General features: G+C 51.1%; 8 protein-coding genes across 8 annotated transcripts; 2 read left to right on the forward strand and 6 right to left on the reverse strand.

Moving 5' to 3' along the window:
• Positions 1 to 629: 629 nt before the first annotated feature.
• On the reverse strand, positions 630 to 1250 carry PG994_011842 (acyl-CoA N-acyltransferase; the record flags this gene model as incomplete). The annotated part of the gene is made up of 1 exon (XM_066863251.1): positions 630 to 1250. One exon carries the CDS (start codon positions 1248 to 1250, stop codon positions 630 to 632), a length of 621 nt encoding a protein of 206 aa, XP_066712361.1.
• Positions 1251 to 2470: 1220 nt separating this feature from the next.
• Positions 2471 to 3199, reverse strand: PG994_011843 (uncharacterized protein; the record flags this gene model as incomplete). Its single annotated transcript, XM_066863252.1, has 3 exons — positions 2471 to 2616; positions 2740 to 2863; positions 3023 to 3199. 3 exons carry the CDS (start codon positions 3197 to 3199, stop codon positions 2471 to 2473), a joined length of 447 nt encoding a protein of 148 aa, XP_066712362.1.
• A 1476-nt stretch (positions 3200 to 4675) lies between these two features.
• On the forward strand, positions 4676 to 5999 carry PG994_011844 (glutamate-1-semialdehyde 2-1-aminomutase; the record flags this gene model as incomplete). Its single annotated transcript, XM_066863253.1, has 2 exons — positions 4676 to 5570; positions 5638 to 5999. 2 exons carry the CDS (start codon positions 4676 to 4678, stop codon positions 5997 to 5999), a joined length of 1257 nt encoding a protein of 418 aa, XP_066712363.1.
• Positions 6000 to 6253: 254 nt separating this feature from the next.
• Positions 6254 to 7543, reverse strand: PG994_011845 (uncharacterized protein; the record flags this gene model as incomplete). Its single annotated transcript, XM_066863254.1, has 3 exons — positions 6254 to 6260; positions 6734 to 7340; positions 7540 to 7543. 3 exons carry the CDS (start codon positions 7541 to 7543, stop codon positions 6254 to 6256), a joined length of 618 nt encoding a protein of 205 aa, XP_066712364.1.
• A 1972-nt stretch (positions 7544 to 9515) lies between these two features.
• On the reverse strand, positions 9516 to 10738 carry PG994_011846 (uncharacterized protein; the record flags this gene model as incomplete). The annotated part of the gene is made up of 2 exons (XM_066863255.1): positions 9516 to 10370; positions 10442 to 10738. The coding sequence occupies 2 exons, from the start codon at positions 10736 to 10738 to the stop codon at positions 9516 to 9518; spliced, it is 1152 nt and encodes a 383-aa protein (XP_066712365.1).
• A 412-nt stretch (positions 10739 to 11150) lies between these two features.
• Positions 11151 to 12263, reverse strand: PG994_011847 (uncharacterized protein; the record flags this gene model as incomplete). The annotated part of the gene is made up of 1 exon (XM_066863256.1): positions 11151 to 12263. The coding sequence occupies one exon, from the start codon at positions 12261 to 12263 to the stop codon at positions 11151 to 11153; it is 1113 nt and encodes a 370-aa protein (XP_066712366.1).
• A 1361-nt stretch (positions 12264 to 13624) lies between these two features.
• Positions 13625 to 14613, forward strand: PG994_011848 (uncharacterized protein; the record flags this gene model as incomplete). Its single annotated transcript, XM_066863257.1, has 2 exons — positions 13625 to 13884; positions 14223 to 14613. The coding sequence occupies 2 exons, from the start codon at positions 13625 to 13627 to the stop codon at positions 14611 to 14613; spliced, it is 651 nt and encodes a 216-aa protein (XP_066712367.1).
• A 711-nt stretch (positions 14614 to 15324) lies between these two features.
• Positions 15325 to 19307, reverse strand: PG994_011849 (Peroxide stress-activated histidine kinase mak1; the record flags this gene model as incomplete). The annotated part of the gene is made up of 5 exons (XM_066863258.1): positions 15325 to 15542; positions 15676 to 15790; positions 15849 to 16206; positions 16262 to 19076; positions 19295 to 19307. The coding sequence occupies 5 exons, from the start codon at positions 19305 to 19307 to the stop codon at positions 15325 to 15327; spliced, it is 3519 nt and encodes a 1172-aa protein (XP_066712368.1).
• Positions 19308 to 19661: the final 354 nt, after the last annotated feature.

The raw sequence follows: 19661 nt of genomic DNA on the forward strand, positions 1-19661 counted from the left end.
AGCGAAGCCCACGATCAACTAGGAGTATCCGTTCCAGAATCCGTTCTCCCAACAACTGGGTCCGCCGACGGCCGGAGCGGGTTGGTTCCATTAGTGGGTGCCGCAAACGTAAGCTAACCCCTTGGCATGGTTCGTAGGGCAGTGAAGTACTGCGCTTCTTGTGCCTGCATCGGCATCTAGATAATGCTCATCCTTCCATCCTTGTGTCATCATTCCAGCAACATCCCACATCGACGGAGGCAGAGGGTGTGGACGGCAAATAGACAGTATTGTGATTGGAAGATAGGAAGATCTGGTGTACGTAAAGTGCAAGAAATTCCAAGAACCGCGCAGCAAAGGAGGCTGATTTCGGACCATGTTCATTGGTCCTAACCCAGCTGTAAGTTTGTACTACAGTATCGACCGGTGGGCAGATCGGGATCTTTTATTGCATGTAACCCCTCAACCCCTCCAAAGCACATGTCCGTCAAAGTCCAGCCCTCTCAATTGCCCCACGTTAGTGGTCTTGCTTATCTCTGTTGCAAGGTAGCATCAGTCTTGAGTTTGACATATCGCCCAAGGATCTGCGTAGCACCAAAATAGAAATGATAAAAGCAGCGTTCCTTGATGGGACCAGCCAATGCTTGCCCTCAAAGAGCTTTCAGGTACACCCAATCAATCTGGTGAACTGTCCCCAGCGAGAACCTCGTCTCGCCTGCTTTCCTGTAGCCAAGACGCTCATATAACATGTGTGCCTTGGAATTCTCCTCCCACACAGTCAACCATATCTCCTTGAAACCCTCGGCGCGGGCTTTTCCCTCGAGAGCACCGATAAGCCTTGTGCCGACGCCCTTTCCATGTACAGAAGTGTCGACATAGAGCTTTTGCAAGCAGCACTTCTCTGCTGCGTCTCCTTGCAAGCAGGCATCAGTCTGCTTACGCACGAGCTGGACGATCCCCACGATGGCTTCATCGTCCTGAGTTTGAGCGACTAGGGTGAGCTTGCCTGGGTCTTGGAGCTCTGCAGTCATGGCGGTGGCCGTGTAGTTCGCAACCATGAAGACCTCGAGGTCAGCATCAGGCACAGATTGACCTATCATGCTGCCGAAGGACCGCGCGCCTACATCCGCCATAGCGTTTGCGTCCTTGATTGACGCAATTTCGACCTTGATGTTGTGCGGCGACCTTTCTCTAGAACTTGACTGTACGACGGTCGTTGTGGAACGACTCACGTCGGCAACCTCTTCAACCTCTTCTGCCAATACCGCCATAGCAGCGAATAAACCAAGTTGAGGGAACTATTGTAGAGGGTAGAGCGCCGAGTGCTCCGGATGAAGTCGCTTAGGTATGTAGGTAAGTATTTAGGATTGTCGCTATGCGCAATATTCAACAGTTTCTGCATAAGTGTCGCAATGCTCGATATCTCCAGGTGGAATTGCACGATCTTAACGGTTCAATGGTTTGGGGGTTTTGCCAGTGCAGAGTGTCAATTGACCATGTTGTATGTCTGTAATTTGACACATCACGCCCTGTCGCGCCCTACGCCCTACGCCCTACGCCCTACGCACAGCCTGCCGTAGTTCTATCCAACGCTGGTTTAGCTTCAACGTTGGCAACATGCGTCTCCCAGGAAGCATTCCTATTTCGACTTTCAGAAGGACAACAATATTCAGGCCAAGGTCAGGTTTTCATACTTCCCGGGTGGCCGTCTGCTGCCAATGCTTATTGAGGAGTATACGACCGAGCCTTTGAACAGACGCGGACCAAAACAGCGACCAAACCGGCGTTGCGGAGAAGCAGGTCCACCCTCGCGGGATCGGCTAGAGTTGGGATCAACCCACAGCTTCATCCCCTGCCTGCCTGCCTGCCCGACCTTCATATTTCTCGTAAACATTGTACTTTCTCATTACTTATCCACTCGCAGGGACTTCGATTGAGGGATATGTATGTAACAATCTAGCCGACCATAGAAGCCTCTTTTTTCGTCAGTTTACTTAATCATCCAGTAGTTTGACCAACTGGACGTCTTCATAGTGAACAGTTATATGTGGTTTGGGACACCACCTGGCCTGAAGCATCACGCATTCAACAAAAGGCAGAGCACCATATATGCTATATTGACTACAGACGTTTTCTCCAACGAACATATTACCGCTTGATGGCAACGAGTATCTCTCTTTCGTATCATTCCTCTTGTGGCCCAGCAAATAGCAAACTTAGCGGCGCAAATCACAAGTAATAACAAGCTGGCCTCTCCTCGCGAAACCCCGATGTCTAACAGGATGTGCGTCGATGCTCACTGGGATTAACGCAGACACTGGGATGAACACCGCAGGCGCAGAGGCAGTCTGACAGGGGAAGGTTGTATGCATCGCTTGCTGCGCCGGAGTCGCAGACAGCTACGACCAGCCAGGGAGCTATATATAGTCTGTTAGCCGAGTTTTGCGAGCGACATCATGACGAGACTTACAATCGTAATATTCGCACATCTTCATGGCAAGATATCCCACTTTCGCGACGAGATCTCCTCTTTGTCAACCATGCCCTCGGTGCTGGCAGTGCAGTCTCTCAAGATCATGGCATCCCAAGGGTGGTCGGGGCACGTATTGCGTGGGCCACGAAAGATGCGGACATTCTCTGCTCTGGTTGACAAGGAACCCCAAGAGAATCATTGGTTAGGTGTAGTCGTGATGCTGACATTCACTGTGAATCATCGCCGTTAGCAAGTATGGAGCAGTTGACAGGCATCGGTACACTTACCCAGAGTGAAGTCCAGGCCAGTGACAGCACCGTTTGCCGCACCAGGGTCGAACCCGACGAGATTAGCACCCATTTGGGCGACAATATTCATGTATTCCTGGTTGTTCTCGACGAACCATTCCAACTAAATTACAGTTAGATAAGTCGGTTGAACCTGGTGCCAGACGCTAGGTAGGATTAGACCACTTTACACCGTAGAATTTCAGATCTCCCGTCTTACGGTAATTCTGTAGAACGTACTAGTTAGCATGACAAATGGAACAAAGCATTCACTACAACGTACCAGCTTCCGAACGAAGCTCGACTTGCCGTATTCAACAAATGGGACGGGATTGGCATTGATGAGTTGCAGGTCCCGAAGGTCGATGGGACCATGGCGAAGCCAGTCCAAAGGCCGGACTTGCATCATGAGATGTGCAGCCTCATGATTCTTGGAGGTAAGCTTGATACCAGTAGACATCGTGAGTGTAAGTAGCCCGACCTCGAGGACAGTGCTTAATGTTTGTTGTCTTGCTTGATGTGTGTCTTGGGATAAAGCAGAAGTGCAGATGAGTTTCAAGCTGTGAGTAGGAGGCAGATGTTATGTACGGAATATGAGACCGTACGGAATGGAAAAGTCATATGTTCAAATACTTCCTGTCAAGGCCAAATGCTGGGTGCCTGAAAATGTTACCTTAGTATCTGGTTGTTGCTTCCTGACTTCCAACATACCTACAAGTAATATGTGAAAACCAGCAACCCTTATGAGTCACATGAGTTGCCACGATGCCTTTTGGTTGTTCCTTCCCTTTGAGGCTTTCAGAAAACGACCTGTAGTCTCACTTGGTAGAGGAATAGAGCACTGAGGTACTTACCTACCTCCGCTGGGGGTAATCTCGTGCAGCGCAGAAGGATCAATGTATGTACGATCTCGAGAAATACGCATCTGATGAGTTTAACGGAATCAAAGTGGCCTTGCTTCCTTACGTCTATGCATCTTCTCGCTGCACCTTTTATCTACTTAGGGACTTAGAGGCGGTATCCAGCCTTTCCAGGCATATTGCAAGAAGGGGAACAGCAAGGTTATTACATTATGTGCATAGCTCGATATGCTTGACCAAGGCGTATGTCATACATCCATGACGCAACAGTACTTGAATTGGGGACTCCAATGCAGGTGCAGATGATGACCAGCAGCTTCCAACCATCGCTCGCTCTTCCCCAAGTTCCCAAACAGTAACATCCAAACAAAACTTGACAGCCTTGCTCTTCTAATTGTCACAACTGCACCAGGAAAGTCCACGTTCAAGACCGGTATGTAGTAGGTATCTGGAGTCACGCCTAGACAAAGAAACTGGGGAAAGAGAGCCTAGGCATCAGAGGAAATAAAGAAGCTGTTTAGAGAGCCACCAGATAGATATACAGCAAGAGAAGCGGGCACAAGAAGCACCCATCCTTGTATCAAGAACCATGGCGAGTTATACACTCGAGATATCTTATGTATTCCATCAACTGAGGTAAGACATAAAAATAAAATAAAATACATTACTTATACCTTCCGATTCCGGACCTGAATATTTACCCGACTCGGCCCGTGATACTAAATACAGCCGATAATCCGGTCCGGCTGGTGCCGGTTGTGGATGTAAAGCCAGATCGTCCGGGTTGATTGCGATATCGGAATCGGGCCCTAGCATTGATACACAACCGGCGGCGTTTGAGGAAGGTACCTTAGGAATATGCGGCTTGTGATTTGGGTAGCGAATGGGCTATATGCTTACTCGATACTTTATCTCCACCTACCTCGCTAGGGGCAGGAAGCGGAGATGGTCCGATAACCCCAACTCGTCGTCAAGTATTGTACTTAAATGCTATTGATACCAAGCACCGAAATGATGCACTAATTACTTAGTATCTGTGCCATACATCAATAACTCACAACGGCTATATACACACAATGCAACAGCAAATTAAAGAAGCATATGACGCGTTGGCGAGTGTTTATGCTGCGGACAACCCCAAGAGCAAAGCCTCATACGAAATTGCTACCAAAAGCCTCCCAGGAGGAAACACTCGCACAGTCCTCTTCTACGAGCCGTTCCCACTTTATACTGAGAGGGCAGAGGGTTGTCATCTGTGGGATGTCGACGGGCACAGATACGTCGACCTGCTAGGAGAGTACACAGCAGGGCTGTACGGCCACTCCAACCCGGTGATCTTGGAGGCGATCCAGGCTGCTCTGAAACGCGGCCTCAGTTTTGGAAGTCATCATGCCGACGAGGCACGGCTCGCCCAGCTGATCCGGGATCGCTTCTCTAGCATAGAGCTGGTACGATTTACCAACTCTGGCACGGAGGCGACTATGATGGCCCTAGCCGCCGCCAAGATCTTCACGAACAGGTCAAAGATCATGGTTTTCGAAGGTGGTTATCATGGCGGTGGCTTCTTGTTCAAGTCCGGTCCACACCCTGTCAATGTACCTCACCAGTACTTGACGGCGCAGTACAACGATACGGATTCGGTCGATGAGTTGATAGCAGCGAATAGAAAAGACATAGCTGCTATTATTGTTGAGCCCATGATAGGGTCAGGGGGTTGCATCCCAGGAGAACTCGCATTCCTGGCTCATCTGCGAGAGAAGGCCACTGAAATAGGGGCTACTCTCGTTTTCGACGAAGTCATGACTTCGCGACTTTACTCCGGAGGCGGTGTCCAGTCGGAATTTGGCATTACCCCTGACATCACCACGCTGGGCAAGTACATTGGTGGTGGCATGTCTTTTGGCGCATTTGGCGGGAAAGCCGATATCATGTCGATATACGATCCCCGGGCGACCAGCACTGCGAGAAAAGGTGCTTCTATTTCCTCACGCCGGCACATTCAACAACAACGTCCTCACCATGGCTGCCGGCTCAACAGGGTTGGAGAAGGTCTTCTCTCCTGATGCAGCCCGAGCCCTACACGTTCGTGGTGATGAGTTACGAAGCAAGCTCAATGCTATCGCCAAAGGCACTACCCTGAGGGTCACAGGATGCGGCTCTATTATGACTTTTCATTTCATTGCCAAACCTCTCGAAAAGATACACAACGTTCGCGATCTTGAGGATCAAAACACTTTGCTGTTTGATATATTGCACCTGTATATGTTCTGTCAAGGGTTCTACATAGCGCGTCGTGGATTCATTGCTCTTTCGTTGGAACTAACGACCACGGAGCTTGACGGGTTTGTAGAGGCTGTACAGAGGTTCCTCCGCAAGTATGTCAGCCTTGTATCCGAATAGGGCGGATAGATAGCATCGTTGTAGGATTCACGAGACAGGCACAAGTATCAAATGCGGTGTTAACTCAATATCCAACTTATTGACTTCCCCAAGTAAGGTCGAAGGCCTGACGTATGATTCAAAAACGCTAGAAAGATGGTATGCAGACGATCAAACAAAACATGGAACGGAGTGTTTGTATTGACAATACCATGCCTCACAACTAGGATGAAAAGTCAGCGAGTCCGGCGCCGCTCTACGGCCTTTCACAAAATTTAGTTCCTTACGAAAAAGATAATTAAGTATTGGGTATCAGCTTTGTTGTGCAAAGAAAGCCAGCAGGCAAGCAAATCATCATATCCCCCTTTTCCAGTGACATCCTCATTAGGTACGACCATGAAAGCGGTTGGTTGAAAGGGCAAGCGAGCAACAACATGGCAGGTATAGGGTTATTGTCACACGCATACCAGCAGAGGCATGCATATCGTCCCAACGAATAACTGCATTCCTGAAGGATACAGCGGCTAAGGGATAAAAGGACGTCTGAAGGATACCAGACAAGGTGTATATAGGCCTGACGAATCACCTTCCCGAAAGAAAAGAAAGGACAGACAGACCAGAGCCCCTAGAAGTGCCATAGTCAATTATTAGCTGAATCAGAACCAAGCCCTCACTGCCCTTGTCACAGTGATCCTCCTCCGAGTAACCCAAGCACGACCCAGCTCCCAATCAGCGTCCACCACATCGCCCCATACGACCAACCACGGCTTTGTATCCGCAGGCTCTCGCCACCACTGGTCGTCGACGTCGCAGTCGGGCCCGGCTGACGCTCAAACTCGGGGCAAGCAAACTGCACGCTGCCGATGCTCTGGCCCTTGAACTGAGTGCAAGTCCCCGTGATGTTCACCCCAGTGAAACCCTCTGTTGCAGCAGAAGCATCGGCTCGCACGGCAGCACGAGGGCCCTGCGTGAAGGTGGAAGGAGTGGGCTGCCAAGACGGGCTGGTGTGCTCACCACCACCTTCGCCACCTTCGCCGCTGCTACTGCTGCTACTGCTGATTCCACCACTCCCCTCCCCTCCCCCGCTTCCACTGCCGCCGGTACCACCACCGGTACTACTCGAGCTATTGCCACCTCCAGATACGCCTCCACTGCCGCTATAAGTGCTGCCGTCGCCACTCCCACTCCCACTCCCGCTTCCGCTTCCGCTGCCGCTACCGCTGCCACTACCCGATGTCTCTGTAGGAAAGGCGCAGCCTTGGTTGGACGATATGAAAAGTGTCGGCAATCCACTGTTCGGGCATCCAGGCAACGCGCCCACCAAGATGGAGCCCGTCCCTACCGGCACATCGAGACATGTCCCTGGTGTTTGTTAGCGACTATACCCCCACAAACTAGCCAAGGAGTGAGTAGTGAGAGTGGCACGGGGAAAGCATTACCTAGTGGAAGATATGTTGGCTGGTTGGCCGACGGGCGGCCACATTCTGTGTCGCGGAAGAGGATAAAAGACATTATTATCACGTTTGGTTATATTAGTTGACTAGAAACTCCTTCGACTCACCCATGTGGTTTTAATGCCCTAGGTTTGCAGTTGTTTATTAACCATTCTGTTTCTGGGGTGATGAGCAGTCCGACCGTTTAGATAGACTTGGTGACAGTGCGGTCTCGTCGTTAGGTGGTTTGAGTTTAAAAGTCGCATAAGCGTTGAGATTGCCTGTGCGAAGAATTATGAATGTCTCGTATTCTTAAGATCGTTGAGTCTACTCTGTTATGTAATACATTGTAACCATATTTCTAAAAATAGAATCTGTATTTTACCTTGCTATATCACCTTAACCAGAGCACTCTAAAACCTGGCAAGAAGAGAAAAAGAAGCATCAATTGCACAGCCTATGGCTTATATACTAGTTCGTTTACAACGCTTAAGTAATTATCTCGTATTCTGTTGACACTTCGCACTATGTAAGACTCGAGTCGTGGTGAGACACTGTCTCACGTCTCACGGTCATATGCAACCCCTTGCCCCGGGAGGGAATGTATCGTTGACCAATGATACATAACTTTGAAATTTGGTAATACTCAATTTGAATGACAGCTTGTCTCACCTTATTCAAATCCAGTCCGCTACTTATCAGGGGCTGTCAAGAGCAACAAACGCGAAGGATAGACACCTCTAAGCTGGAAAGCAGACTTGCAGTGGTCATCATACGCCATTCTGTGAGTTTTTTCTTCCTTATCTCTGTATGCCTTTGCTGTAATATAGGGAAAATAAGAATGCGATGCTCCTGTTAACTGAGTATATATCAGCAGTGGGCAATAAAAGTATGGTATACCACCATGATATTATCCAGATTCCGGTCACTCAAGGTTGCTGTTTACTACCCCTTTGTGACCCGCCACCGCTAGAGCAATCGTCCAACTTGACAAACGATTAGCCTGATCTAGCTTTCTCTTCCCTGCCCGTGATACACACATGGCTCAACTCAGGTGTACGCCGAGTTAACACATGCTAGAACCGCGCAAGCGAAGCTGTAAATAGTATGACTCGGGATAGTTCTGTAAACTCCTGTCACACTAGCCTGGATGAGAGTTCTATATATTTACCTGCGAACTGCCTTGAAATCCACCAAAAGACTTGATCCATCAAGCAAAGGTGCACAGCAGCAGCCACTTCATCTTCGAATATGAAGATTGCCGACTTCTTTTTCCACGTGGCAGCCGCCTCCATCGTATATGCAAAAGGCTACTCATCCTGCAGCATAGTTGGTGATGCTGCCTCTATGGAATACCATCTGGAAGGCGGTTACGTCCCCGACATTGCCGGAACATGCAACAGCCTGTGGGGCAGCCTGAGTTACGGTACGAGATTGAGCACAGGAGTCTCTTCTCAGCTACCCCCTCGGACATATGTCAAGACTGACAGAGCACACACACATAGGGATTTGTCCACCCTCGGAGACCTACTGTGGCGGCGATCAGTCTACAGGTATCCTCACCTGGAATTTCCGCACAGGACATGAATGTCAGGGGGGACTACGTGGCGTATACTTGGAATGGTGTCATGTGGGGCAACTTGGATAACGTCCAATGTTTTTGGAAATAGTTGATGTCATAGTGGAAGACTTTCATGGATATTCGATTTGGCAGTGGCTATAGCGAATCCAAGAATGACATCATGACTACATATGTCGAACATCTGAACAATACACTAAGGTAGCCAGCGTGAAAGCACAGCCCTCAGACCCCTGCCGCCACCGTTATGAATTTACGACAGGAAGATCTCGTCGAACTTGATGTATAGTGTCATCATCGCGTAGTATGAAGGTGTACGCCTGGTGCGGTTCATGAGCAAGCAGTTCGGGAGAACTCTCATTAATTATCGCTGTTATCCGCGTACATAGTAGTAAACCCCTACAGCCAAGCCGGAAGCGAAGCACTTGTTCGACCTAGGTACGAGACAAGGGGGTTGTTATTTAAGTGTTTTTCATTACATGTCGTTTTGTTAATGATGCTATTGACACAAATCTTCAATCCCGTTTATTTCAATTTCTCGGAATTTTCGGGATTCTTGGCGTCCGCAATGTGTACCTTCCCATCTGGGCCAACACTCGCGACATTGACCTTGACCGTGGGCTCAACGACCTTTTTAGGCGTTACAATATCCAGCTTGGGCTTGGTCGTGAGATCGACGGCAGCAGGAATTGAACCCGCCGGGGAATCGGCAATCTCATTCACGTCGTCCCTGGTGAGCACGTCGCTAATTCTTGCGCCTCGGCTCGACATGAGGATCGTCATGGGGCCCTTGAACTGCAAGAACAGCCGATCGCCCCAGATCGTTCGTCGAGCCGTCGTGCGCAGACTGAAGAATATCCGCGACATCAGCTTGTACCAATCCGTCTGCCGCATGGTCCGGAAGAACTTGGCATCACCCAACCAGTTGGTTACAGAAGGTATCTGGAACGTGATGCCGGTGCTCTTGAATCGGAATGGCAGAGGTTTGTTGCGGGTGATCGTATAAGCCACCACGTTGGAAGGATGTGCGACAAACTCCTCGCCCTCCCCCAAGGTGAGCTGGTAGGTGTGACCCGGCGCTGACAGCGCTGCCAGACCTCGACCCGTCAGCTCCGACGAGCCCCAGTTTGCCAGCGGGAGGCTGTGTTGGATGCGCGGCGTGACTTGCAGGGTGTGACCAGTCCATGCCAGCAGCGCGGACCGCTGCGCAACCATCCAGTCTGTCGTTCCGTCGAGATGTAAGACGGTGAAAGTTGTGGTCGGCGACTTAGTCGAGATGAGGGCCGTTATGGGCGACGTAGAGGTAATACATTGGTAAAGGAATGGCACGCCTGTCGCGGCGCGGCTTAGAGGTGAGAGAAGAGACAGTGTTGATTGAGCCTGTTACGGTCAAACGTCAGTCCCAAGGAGCGATATATACCATGGATGTACTTTTGCGATGTTTGTCCTACGTTTTGTGCCTTGCCCGAGACGGCCACCAGAGTCCCCCGTCTTGTGTAGAGCCGTTGCGAGGCAGCTAGGGAGACAGACAGAAGGGAATAGGGCGAGCCGAGGACCTCGAAGCGGGCATCTGCGACGTCTCTCGAGGTGTCGAGCGAGGTGCCGAAGGCATCCCCGCCAAGCCGGGGCGAATCGGTCGTGGGCGATGAGCTGATCTGGATTGCCCTACATTGCCGGCAGATGTGGCTGCTCTGACCGGCCAATTGGCTTGCCCGACCTCTTCTGATCAAAGCAGAGGCAGTGCGCATGGCGGTAAGTCGGCAGTGTCAAGGGCACGAGTGGCCGCGGTGTTGAATCGAAGTCGGATTGCTCGCTTGGTACGATCCAGACTAGAATTGGAGCTTGGTTCCCATTCCGTCTAATAATTATTTTGATGAGGTCAGTCTATGTGGGCCCAAGCTCCCGGTTACAACTTCGGTCGCCGCTAAATTCGCATCATGGCCGGGCTAAACCTCGGGAACATCCGGCATGTCCATCGCCATCAATTCAGCGTCGACCGATCAAGGGCTGAGTTCAACAAATACAACCACAGACGAATTCGTATAACCTCTCGATAAAGAAACCGCCACTTGCCATATCAAGATACTTTCTGTAATTGATCGACTGGCCAGTGCATGCATCTAATTAGATGCTATACCCCGCAGAATCAACCGAATTAACCTATGCTGTCAAGTATGGCGGAGGAGCCTCAACTATGGGTGACGATCCCCTGCTGATGTCTTCCAACCTGGCAATCGATAACGCTTCGTTCCCAGCAACCTCGAGGTATATCACTGCCCTAGCCATACGCAAACTCTCTTTGGAGACCCTCAATGCCTCATCAGACACCTCCACGGCCAACTCGGCCTCCTCTTGTTGCACCCTGGCCATATCCAGACCTCGCTTAAGCACCGCATGACACATCTCAAGCTCTTTCCTGGACACTCGAATCCTGTCGCGCCAGATAGTCTTGCAGTAGGGCCCACCCCATTGACTCCCTTTTTGGGACCTAGAGGCTATTCGTAAACCATCGATGGCCCCCGACGACTCTTGGTCGCACTTCGCTTGCCCCAGGAGATGTTGTGCTGAGTCCACCTGGCTTTGAGCCTTTTGCAAGAACCTGGTCTCTGCTCCATCACCGCTCATTTGCCCTTGTATGAGTGCCTTTTTTGCTTCATCAAAGGCGGCTGCGATTCGGCTCAGTGCTCCTGCCAGCGCCTCTACGGTGTGGTTCGACTCATCGCATCGCTCTTGCGCCAGACGGTGGGTTGCTTGCGCTGAACCCACCTTCTGCCGCAGCGCGCTCTCCTGTTGGTACTTGGAAGCGGAACGTGAGAAAACACTCTCCCAGAGCCAGCCGAGTTCTGCCTGGGCTTGGTTATGCTGCGAAGCGACATGCTCGAGGTCTTCGAGTAGAGCCACGGCGTCCTCGCACTGCCTCCCGAGCATGCACTTCTTTTCCTTGGCCTTGTGTCCTTGCTGAAGTACTTCGTAGTATTCTTCTGTTACCGAGGCAGCCTTGGCTTGGTATCTGTTGTGTTGCCATGCGGCCCGGTAGACGAGGCGTCGGACAATGCTGTCTCGGTATCGCTGGTGACCCATCAAAGCTGTGCCCCTATCTTGGTCGAGTGACTTGATCTGGGCAGTCAGCTTGTCCAAGGCCTCACTCAACTTGACGACTCGGCGTTTCTGCTGTTCCAGAGCTGACGGCGCATAGTCTGTTTGGGCAATTTGTATTAAGAGCTCGCTGGTGCGGGCGGCGGTGTCCCGAATTGCCTGCTGTATCGATGTCATCTTGATCTGGGCCTGGGTATATTATACTGTCGCTGCCGCTATAGTCACCATCAATAACGACCCGCCTTGTGGCAGAGGCCAATTGCCACATTCTATAATATATGTAAATATACTAGCTATACTGTTGCTCAATGCCTCGATACTCCGAGTCATCGGTGCCGAGTCACTTAGGCAGCAGACGGCCACGCAAAGCTCATTGGCTCGTCGTTGCAAGCCACGCCGCCAAGATCTGTGAGCTTCGCCGGGTGACTCGACTACATACACCAAACCAATTGCAGCACAAGATGTTACACACGACCAAATCGGTCAGATCATGGACAATGCGTCTGGTAAGTGCAACAGTGTATTCGTGCGTTTTCCCTAGCCTTGCATCACGACGAGGCGTGTTGCAGGGCGTTCATTTATACCTCGCCCGCTCGATCTGGCACAAGAACTCGTGTTTTCCATCTTGAAGGCAGCCGGATTATAGCTCCCGAACAGTTCCGATAATAGGCGATGCTAGGTACGTGTTTCGAGCCAAACCCTTCGAAGGCGTTGCTCTAGTTAAATAGCCAATAAGTATCATAGTAAGTTGAGACTCTATTTGCGGTATCTTCTTCCAACACCCGGTTGAGTAATCGTGATCATGACTTTCCAAAGTCAGCAGTCTCGCAAGGGCCGATCCGGTCCCGGCAATGGACTTATGCCGACCATTCTCGGGACGCATCAGGCAAGAGTGCCACATGGCTGTCCACGAAGCACCTGATGTAAGCATGAGCTTGATCTTGAGCTTGATCTTAACTGATGATATTCAGAATGACCGTTTTGCATGCCCTCCAGTGTTGATCAGCCGCTGGGGTCTGGGAACCCCGACGACCCAGCGCTGTGGTACGATACGATGCTGTATTGGAACACTGCTAAAGAGACCCCCATGTGGTTTTGAATCTCCGACGAGCATTAGCGCCGCCCGCTTCAGGGGGGGAAAGCAGCCAAAAAGCACCCAATCTCGCTCTGCGTGAGGCAGAAAAGGTGCGCTAGCATCAAAGACAGCGCCAGCGCTGCGGCACGGGTATCCTCCAATCCTGAGCTAATATCGGTAGCAGGCAGAAATGAAACGAGCCAAGGGCTACTTTTCTGACCTAAGTCGTTATTTTATCATCTTCCGGATCCCGCACGAGTCTCTACTCGCTGTACTTAACTAGCAGGATACGCCCGTTCATCATTTTGAAAATATCTTCATCCCAGTCTCTCGTTTGGAAAAAAAAAAAAAGCCATCACTTACACTCGTTTAATAAAGTACTTACTTATATTCCGTTCTTTGAGATACGCCATTCCATCTATCATTATTCCCCAAGGACTAATAGAAAACCATCGGCACCATCATGTCCTCCATCACCGCCCTCGTGCTCTTCTCGGCTGCCGGTCTCGCGGCGGCCCAGACCACCGGCATGAACTTGTTCCTCCCCGGCGTAGAGGGCGACAACTTCCAGGCGTCCGTCATCTCCGCCATGACCAAGCCCCCCATGATCGAGTACTTCGTCAAGTGCGCCCCGAACGCTGACGACTGCGGACTGGGGCCCGGCGCGAGCGTCACCATGGCCCCCGGCTCGTACGCCTTTGGGCTGAATGAAGGGTCTGCGTTGTAAGGAGCCGCCTCTTTCTTTCCTTTCTTTTCTTTGAATCTTTTTGCTCCACGTCTCCTGGTCTCGTTGCTCCGTGTAGGTGGGCAGGCTTTGTTGCATCTTCCCACACGTTGAGTCATGTCTACAATACTGGTACGCACATGTATGCGGTTCCATGCTACCCCTTCACTTGCCTACAGGATATTGTATGTATCCCGTTTGGTATCAAGTTAAGGGCTTAGCAAAGTGGTGTCGTCACCGCCCAAACACCTGAGCCCACTCACCTCCCAGCCTAGCTAGCTCTTAGCCCCTTCCTTGCCTTAGGACCCAAACCACACGCTAACACCCCCCGACCCAGCACCATGAGCGTGAACTGCGAAGTCGAGCAGGACACCGCCGTCTGCACCCACATGGCGGCCGGGCCCGAGGCCAACGAGCCCGGCACGGCGACGGAGACCATGACCGACTTCAACACGGACGAGTTCTTCCAGGCCGTCACCATCACGGCCGGCCTGGAGAAGCTCGCCGCCGCCACCGGTGGCAGCGCCGCCTCGCAGCCCACCCAGACGGTGGCGTCTTCTTCCTCGCCCTCCCCCTCCTCTGGAGCTGCTTCGGCGGCGGCGTCGCCCAGCAGCGGTGGTGCTGCGCCGACGAGTTCCAGCACGGGCGGGGCTGCTTTGCCGCAGATCACACAGCACGCCGTGTTGGCCGGAGTTGCTGCGCTGATGGGAGGCGCCATGGCCCTCTAAGGGTCACCAGGACTACTCGAGTGCCAGGCAGTAGCAATACATCCCTGAGACACTTTAATATTCACGGATAATGTATGCAGCGACACCAGGCGATTACAATTCGACAATCACTATAATCTAATGTCCGTTTATGTGACTTTATTTCGGTGTCGGGTTGGATAAGGGATAATCAGGGACGAGATAGACGGTAATATAATAATTGGCAACATCAAGCTGGCTATTCTTGCATAATGGAAACTCTCGATATGGATAAAAATATTTGGGATCTTTTCATTTCTCATACATTTTACGTACAGTCCACTCTAGGTTCGTATAATACAGGGGTCAATGTGAACTGCTTACTTTTAAATCAGGGGCTTGTCAGAAAATAACACCAAACCGACGAGAACCATCGCAGGTACATCCCATCTAGCACAATGAACATGCTTTTCCCAAGAACTCCGCATACATCAACAGTCGAATAAGCTCAAAATGCTTTCGCAGAAGCCACCTACGCCATGTCAAAAGATGGAACTCGAGGTGCTGCACCCAAAACCAATGTAGAAAGCCACCAAGCACCCGGTCCTTCTATCGCGTTTTCGCCGACTCCAAACTGGAAGCAAGATGTGGGTGCAAACGACTTGCATGAGATGACCAGAAAACAAAAGGTATGGGGCGTCAAGTCGAGAAAGAAAGACGTCTCTGCTTGAATAAATAGAAGGAAAAGAAAAACTAAACTCCAATGTTAGAGATTGTGTCCTGGAGGGTCTTCAGGCGGACAGGTTTCGTCATGAACACGTCGATGCCGCTCGCATAGGCCTCGCGCTGTACGTCTTCACTTGCTAAGCCTGTCAACGCAATGACGGTGGCGGGACGTTGGTCTTTATTGTGCTCGAATTCTCTGATGCGACGAGTCGATTCCAGGCCGTCCATGATGGGCATTGATATATCTATTCAAACAGGTGGGTTAGAGAATGGCCATTGGTGCGAGGAACACCGAGGGTGGCGAGAAAAGCGGCCAACCAAAGGTGGGAATTGTGGAAAAGGGGTAGGGGAACCGGTTTGAGATGGAGAAGTGCTTACCCATCAATACGCAACGGTAATGGCCAGGGTTGGCCATGTACATTTCCAGCGCTTCCAATCCATTGTTGGCCGTTGCGTAAGGCTTTTTAAGCTTCTTCAGGAAAGAGACCAGGATCTAGACTCTAGGGTTAGCGATGGTGGGATTTTGGTTTCGAACACCATGGTGAACTGACCTGCAAGTTTATCTTGTTGTCGTCAACGAGCAGGTACTTTCCGCTGGTCGCGTCGGCTTGAGGATTATTCTGGTCATTCGTCGGGGACACACTTCTGGACGTGCGGCAGATCTCGAGCTCAGTGAGGACCTCGAGCTGCTGCGGTCCCCTGCAGAAGCGGCGTTCTTCGGAGAAAGACGCGGTCCGCGAGACCTGAGCTGAAGGGCTAGAATGAAGCAGGCTACCGCAACGACTTCCCAGCTCAGCCCAAGAGGCAGAATCTGGTGGAGTAATGGGCAAGTCGGGTTTTGGAGGCAAAGTGGCATTCCATCTGCTCAGAGCAAGGACAAGCGCTTGAGCGACCTTGCGAGGGCCCGCCCTGTTGTAGGTTAGCCACCAACTCGCGGAAATTTTAATGGGAGATGAGGACTTACGGCTGTGATATGAACTCGAGGACGTTCTTCTCCTTCCCCATTCTTTGGATCATCGCATGTTGGTGGGCAGCTAGTGAGTCACGGCAAACGATAACCACAGGAGGGAGAGTGACACTTGCACCCTCGATTGCAAGCTCGCCCAGGGACTGATCTGTGCACATGATGATATCAGGTCGAATATCTCGCGAATCGGGCTCTAATACATCCAGATGCAACCAATGGAGGCATAGCGCATGCATCAAGTACATCTCAGAAGGCGGCGTCCTTCCTGGTAGCCCAACGGTTTCTACAGTGTCTTTGAAGCCACGGAGACTGACTCGAAGACCCCTGATTTTCTCAACGCGTTCCTTGAATACCGAGTCCCTCTCTACTGTCCCATATGGTGATAGTAGAGGTAGCGTGACAGAGACAGCAGTGCCTCGGGACACCTGACTCTCGACATGGATAGAGCCACCCAAGACTTTGGTGATTTGCTGCACCAATTTGAGACCTAAACCAGTGCCGGGATTCAAGGCATCTTCCTGCGAGAACGCACTGAACAGATGATGATGGAGGAAGTCATCGCTTATTCCCTTCCCCGAGTCAGCAACAACCAGCAGTACGTTATTGGGATCTTGCTTCCTCAAAGAAACATAAATATATCCGCTCGTCGTGTATTTCAGAGAGTTTCCGAGCAGATTCATGATAATCCGCCGAAGCGCTCCTGCTTCAGTGCGGCACGAGATCTCATTTATCGGGTCGATGTCAAGATACACAGAGGGTGTGTCGCTACCAAAGTCCATTGGATTCGCCAGTTTGGAAGGCTGCCCGAATGCTTCAATATTGCTAGTCCCAGTCGGGATGGACATCTTCTGAAAGTTGTGACCAGACATGATACTTTCGATGGTTTGCTCAGTGAGAAGACTGAGATCGATGTCTGTAGACAAGTTGGTCATCTTGGAGCTGAAAGACAAACTCTTCTTGCGGCTCATTGACTCGAATGATTCTTGGATCTCATTCTTCACGCTCGGTAGTTGAGCGCCCTTCTTATACTGCTCCTTGGAATCCTTCATGAACTTGTTGATTTTACTGTAGTCCAGCAAATGGTCCATAACATCAAGCAAGGTGCGTCCACAACATTCCATGGAGTGTAAGACTTCACCTTGGAAAGCGTCCAAGTCGGTACCGTCCAGCAGCTCGACCGCCGCGACAATGCCATGGAGCGGAGACCTCAGTTCGTGGCTCAGGGAATTGAGAACGTCAGACTTGGCTTTCTCAGCCATCATCGTGTCGACACGTGCAAGGCCTGACATGATCGTCATCCCACAAGCACGTAGATAACTGAGCTCAGCGTCCACCGTAAATACTCGAGCAGGATCTTTCGTCCAGACAAAACAGCCAGAAGACCATCTTTCCCTGCCAGAGTCCCAAAGTGGAATAAATGCAACGCTCCTAGCTCCTGTAAATATGGTGGAGAGGGTTTTGCCTTCGTATTGCTGCAAATGAGCGCCGTGCGACGGCCGTTCGAAGGGAGAGGGGAAGGTTACTGAGTCACGCCTTGCGTACCAGGTCCATTCCCCCTCGGACGAATCGCCAGCATGCACAGAACCGTCTTCCTCAAGATTGAATATCTTGCCGCTAGCATATCTCTTCAAGAGCGTCTTAAGGAATCGTTCTGGGATATCGATACGATGAATACCGTCAGACACCTTGTCGCCAGTGCGGTCATATGCAGTCGACGAGCCCAAAACCTTACAGGACTGGCCTTCGTAGTTCTCTAGTATCTTCCAAAAGCCTTCTTCACCTGGGGTGGTGACGGTCGAGTCGATAGAAGAATTCGCAGAATGCTTCTTTCCACCGGGTACAAGGCCAGCAAATGATCCGATAACTGCATCAAGGAAGACCACCCCTTCTACTTCCAGGGCATCTCGTATTGTTGATGCAGCCTCGGCAAAGACATCTTTGACTTCTAAAGTGTGCCCATCATCAGCTGGTGCTTTGGCCATCGGACTCGATACAAGAACATTCGACTTCGTCTTCGTGATAGTGGCCGTTGCACCGAACGAGGTACTCGATATTATCGAGTCATCGGATTTCGCAGCATCGAACAGAGCGCCTGGAAAGCTTGGCTGCAAGGGTGATGGGTGTGGCCGCAGTGGTGCACTTTCGCGAGAATGGGGGCTAACATCGCTGCCGTGACGCTTTTGCGGTTGTCGAGTTGTAGCGGGAGCGCCAATGTCAGGGGTAGGTCCTGTATTCGCCCCCAACCACCACTTCGATATCGTGGACTTTCCGTCGACAAAACTGCCAATCCCTCGCACCATTCGATCACTGCGTTTCAGATTCTCGTCAGACCTCCTAGACTCAAGGTATCCCGATATGGTTTGTGACACATCCCGCAGAAACTGTGCCTGCGCATCGTCCAATAAGCCTCGAGGCTGGTCGCTATAGACACTGTAAACACCTATATTGATGTTCTTTGGTGATTTGATCGGCACGCCAGCGTAGAATCGGTTGTGGGGCGTATTCTCGACGTGTGAGAGGTTCTTGAATCGACGATCGGCCTGCAGATCAGGTACACAAGATATAGGCAGATCGCTGCTAGTCTCCCTGACATCAGAGTCCGGTACTAATACGTGCTCACACACGCCTTGTTCCCTCGCAATCGCAGTACCCCCCAACCACAGGTTTTGGCCCTTGTTTCCAGGCGCGAGAACAGAATTGGACGTAGCCTCGGCAACAACATATTGGTGTGTTCTGTCGAAGATGGATATCAAACAGCGTGTGGTGTCTAACCGGAGAGCGCCAAGCTGAGCAAGTCCTGTCAAGACCGGATCTGCGCATGTAGTCGGGAGTGGTCCACAAAGAGAGTCAGTCGCCAGCTGTGGTTTGTGTGCGATCTCATAGCTTTTTGCCTGTTAGTTGTAAAACGTCGAGGTTGGAGGGGAGGGGGCGCATATCAAGCAGCCCATGCTACATATCACGAACGCGCTGGGAAAGGGAAGGAAACGGCCGAAAAGGGCAAACAGAAAGCCCAGCAAGAATCTTACGTACAGATGCGAAGCATATCTGACAACCTCCCGCTCGCGGGCCACCTCGGACAGTCTACCCATCCTCTGAGGCAAAGCGCCAGCGGCTCAGAGAAAAGAACAGGCAGCCTACTCGTATCAGGCGAAAGACTTTGGGTAGATGTAGAGAAGGCGACCTAGGTCGAGGTAATGACGAATACTAGCTCTGAGCAGTGGATGAAATACGGTCCATGACACCTACTACGCCTATACCCCAAGTAAGAGGCAGATCAAGACAGGCAGCGGCACAGATTCTCACGGAAACGAGAACTAAGTGTAGGGGAAAGATATGATTATGAAGCATTGTGCGGTAACGTAACATAGGGATATGTCGAGAAGGACCAGGGCAGGGA

Source organism: Apiospora phragmitis (genome assembly GCF_038363925.1).
Source record: "Apiospora phragmitis strain CBS 135458 chromosome Unknown utg000010l:1.0-9815664.0:1.0-9183399.0, whole genome shotgun sequence".
Classification (NCBI taxonomy): domain Eukaryota; kingdom Fungi; phylum Ascomycota; class Sordariomycetes; order Amphisphaeriales; family Apiosporaceae; genus Apiospora; species Apiospora phragmitis.